The sequence below is a fragment of the Colobus angolensis genome, unplaced genomic scaffold (assembly GCF_000951035.1).
Source record: "Colobus angolensis palliatus isolate OR3802 unplaced genomic scaffold, Cang.pa_1.0 Scaffold133, whole genome shotgun sequence".
NCBI lineage: Eukaryota > Metazoa > Chordata > Mammalia > Primates > Cercopithecidae > Colobus > Colobus angolensis.
In genome coordinates this window covers 3,814,762-3,816,716 of record NW_012114411.1, presented here as the reverse complement: position 1 = coordinate 3,816,716, position 1,955 = coordinate 3,814,762, and the positions used below count along the sequence as shown (strand labels likewise).

Sequence of the window (1,955 nt, the reverse complement as noted above, 5' to 3'; positions counted from 1 at the left end):
AGTGAGAAACTAGGAAAGGTGGGTAAGGACCAGATAATGAAGACCTTTGCAAGCCTTCCAGTATGAAGCAACTTTAACCTCTAAAGCAGAGGCGTCATGATTAGAAAGACGTTATAGATCTTTGTGGATCTGGGCAAAGGAAGAATCCTTGAGCAGCAAAGACGCTCCTGGAGTCGTCCAGGTTAGAAATGGCGGTGGCCTGCACTAGAGACACCGCAGAAATGACTGGAGAGAAACACATGTTAGTCGGAAAAGAAGGTAGAATCTCCCGACACAGCAGTGACCAGCTGGGAGTAAAGTTGAGAAGGGTATCGGTGGTGACTTCCGGTTTCAGGATCCCGCCGGTAGCCGAGGGGCGACGACCGACCCAAAGCTCACCTCCCCACTGCACGCCGCCCCTGGATCGAGTACCTTGGTGCTTTACTGTGTAGCACACGGAAGTGTTGTTCTATTGTCCGTGTCTCCTTGGAGACCGTGGAGAACAGAAGGGCCGGCGTGGGGTTTTCGCTTTGCACTCCTGGTGTCCAGCCGGCGCTGCAATCCAACAGAGGAGCCCGAGGAGAGGCGCGGAAGCTCTGGGTGCACACGCCTGGCCCGGGGCTGGGCAGCCCAATCGAGAGGGCGGCGGGTCCTGCGGCCACGCAAGAGGCGTCGGGGAAGCAGCGGAGACCTTGCGTGCGCGCGGGCTTCGGCCTCCAGATTCCGTGGAGTCCCGGGCCCGATCCCCCCGGGGCTGGCCTCCTGCCCTCCGTGGGCCCCGCACGCCCACCTGGAACTCACGATGGCAGATCCGCCTTCACCTAAGGGCAACAGCACCGGCACCAAGTGCGCCTGCGCCGCGCATGCGCAGCGCCCTCGCCTCCCGGCCTCGCCTCCCAGACGCGACGGGGCGGGGCGGAAGCGCTGGGAGCACTGTAGCTTTCGTTATCCTGTGTTAGGTCATTCCGGAAAGGGGAAAGCAGCCCACTGAGTCGCGCGGCCCGGAAACAACACAACGAGGCCCCATCTTTTAGATTCCAGTTTAGGCCCCGGGGTGGAGGCTGCGGACCGGACCCCCTATAGCGGCAGTGCGCAGGCGCGAGGTCTGTATCGCGAGACCACACAGTTGCCCGGGTAACCAGATGCTCAGTACTTGGACCTTCTAGTTGTTCCAAGGCCAGCTTACCGCCAGTGGTATCCGGAGGGCAGGCTCTCTCCGGGCGTCTGTGCTCCCCTCTCTCTTATCACGCAGTTTCTACCTTTCAGTGCCTTGGAGTCTTAACCCTCTATCTCTATTCGCTTTTCTGTATTTACTTTGCCTCAGGGACGCGCAACCCCAGCCCCTGTCCCAGTGAACCCGTCGCCATGGAATCCCTGCAGACTCCCCAGCACCACGAAAATCAAGATAAAGGGGAGAAGGAGTGTGGGGTAAAAACACATGCCTATGGGCAATAATGCAAGGAATCTTGAGCCCCGAGAAGAGAAAGGCAGTAGGAGTTGCTTTGAGTTCAGCAACAGCTGCGCAGAATATCCTGTCCGGTGTACACTGTGGCTGCTCCAAACAATGGAGACTAAAGTTACCATCGGAGTCGCTGCAACGTCAGGGACAAGTGATGAAGCAGCCTAATAACATTTTAAAGCTCAGGAATCTGGATCTGTTGATCTACCCTTGGCCAGAACTTAGAAGATGGAACGTTGCTTCTGACCTAATGAGCCCCCTCCTTCTCCCCGGTTTTTCCGGCCTCACTTGGGCCCCCTTCCTTTTCCTCTTCTACATATCTGCCTCCTTTTCTCAATCTCTTCACTGTTCGTTTTGTTTCCTATTTTCTGGTATAGTTTATATGATTTATTTTATTTATTTATTTATTTTTTTAGGCGGAGTCTCGCTCTGTCGCCTGGGCTGGAGTGCAGTAGCCGGATCTCAGCTCACTGCAAGCTCCGCCTCCCGGGTTTATGCCATTCTCCTGCCTCAGCCT

At 56.3% G+C, this 1,955-nt stretch overlaps 2 protein-coding genes across 6 annotated transcripts in view; one reads left to right on the top strand and one right to left on the bottom strand.

The window, feature by feature from the left end:
* RPP38 (ribonuclease P/MRP 38kDa subunit) overlaps positions 1-1,042 on the bottom strand; it is a 4,279-nt gene extending 3,237 nt beyond the window's left edge. Inside the window, exon 1 of one of the 5 annotated variants that reach the window (XM_011934270.1) lies at positions 770-1,042. The gene's annotated coding sequence lies outside the window, so the exon portion shown is untranslated. Of the gene's footprint in view, positions 1-378 lie in introns of all 5 variants that reach the window. The other 4 variants (XM_011934271.1, XM_011934268.1, XM_011934269.1 and 1 more) reach the window with 4 other exon arrangements.
* LOC105506204 (chromosome unknown open reading frame, human C10orf111) lies at positions 883-1,904 on the top strand. The gene is given in 4 exon segments (XM_011934273.1): positions 883-1,410; positions 1,412-1,450; positions 1,452-1,751; positions 1,753-1,904. Coding segments are annotated over 4 exon segments (468 nt in total). The 5' UTR covers positions 883-1,344; the 3' UTR covers positions 1,816-1,904.
* Positions 1,905-1,955: the final 51 nt, after the last annotated feature.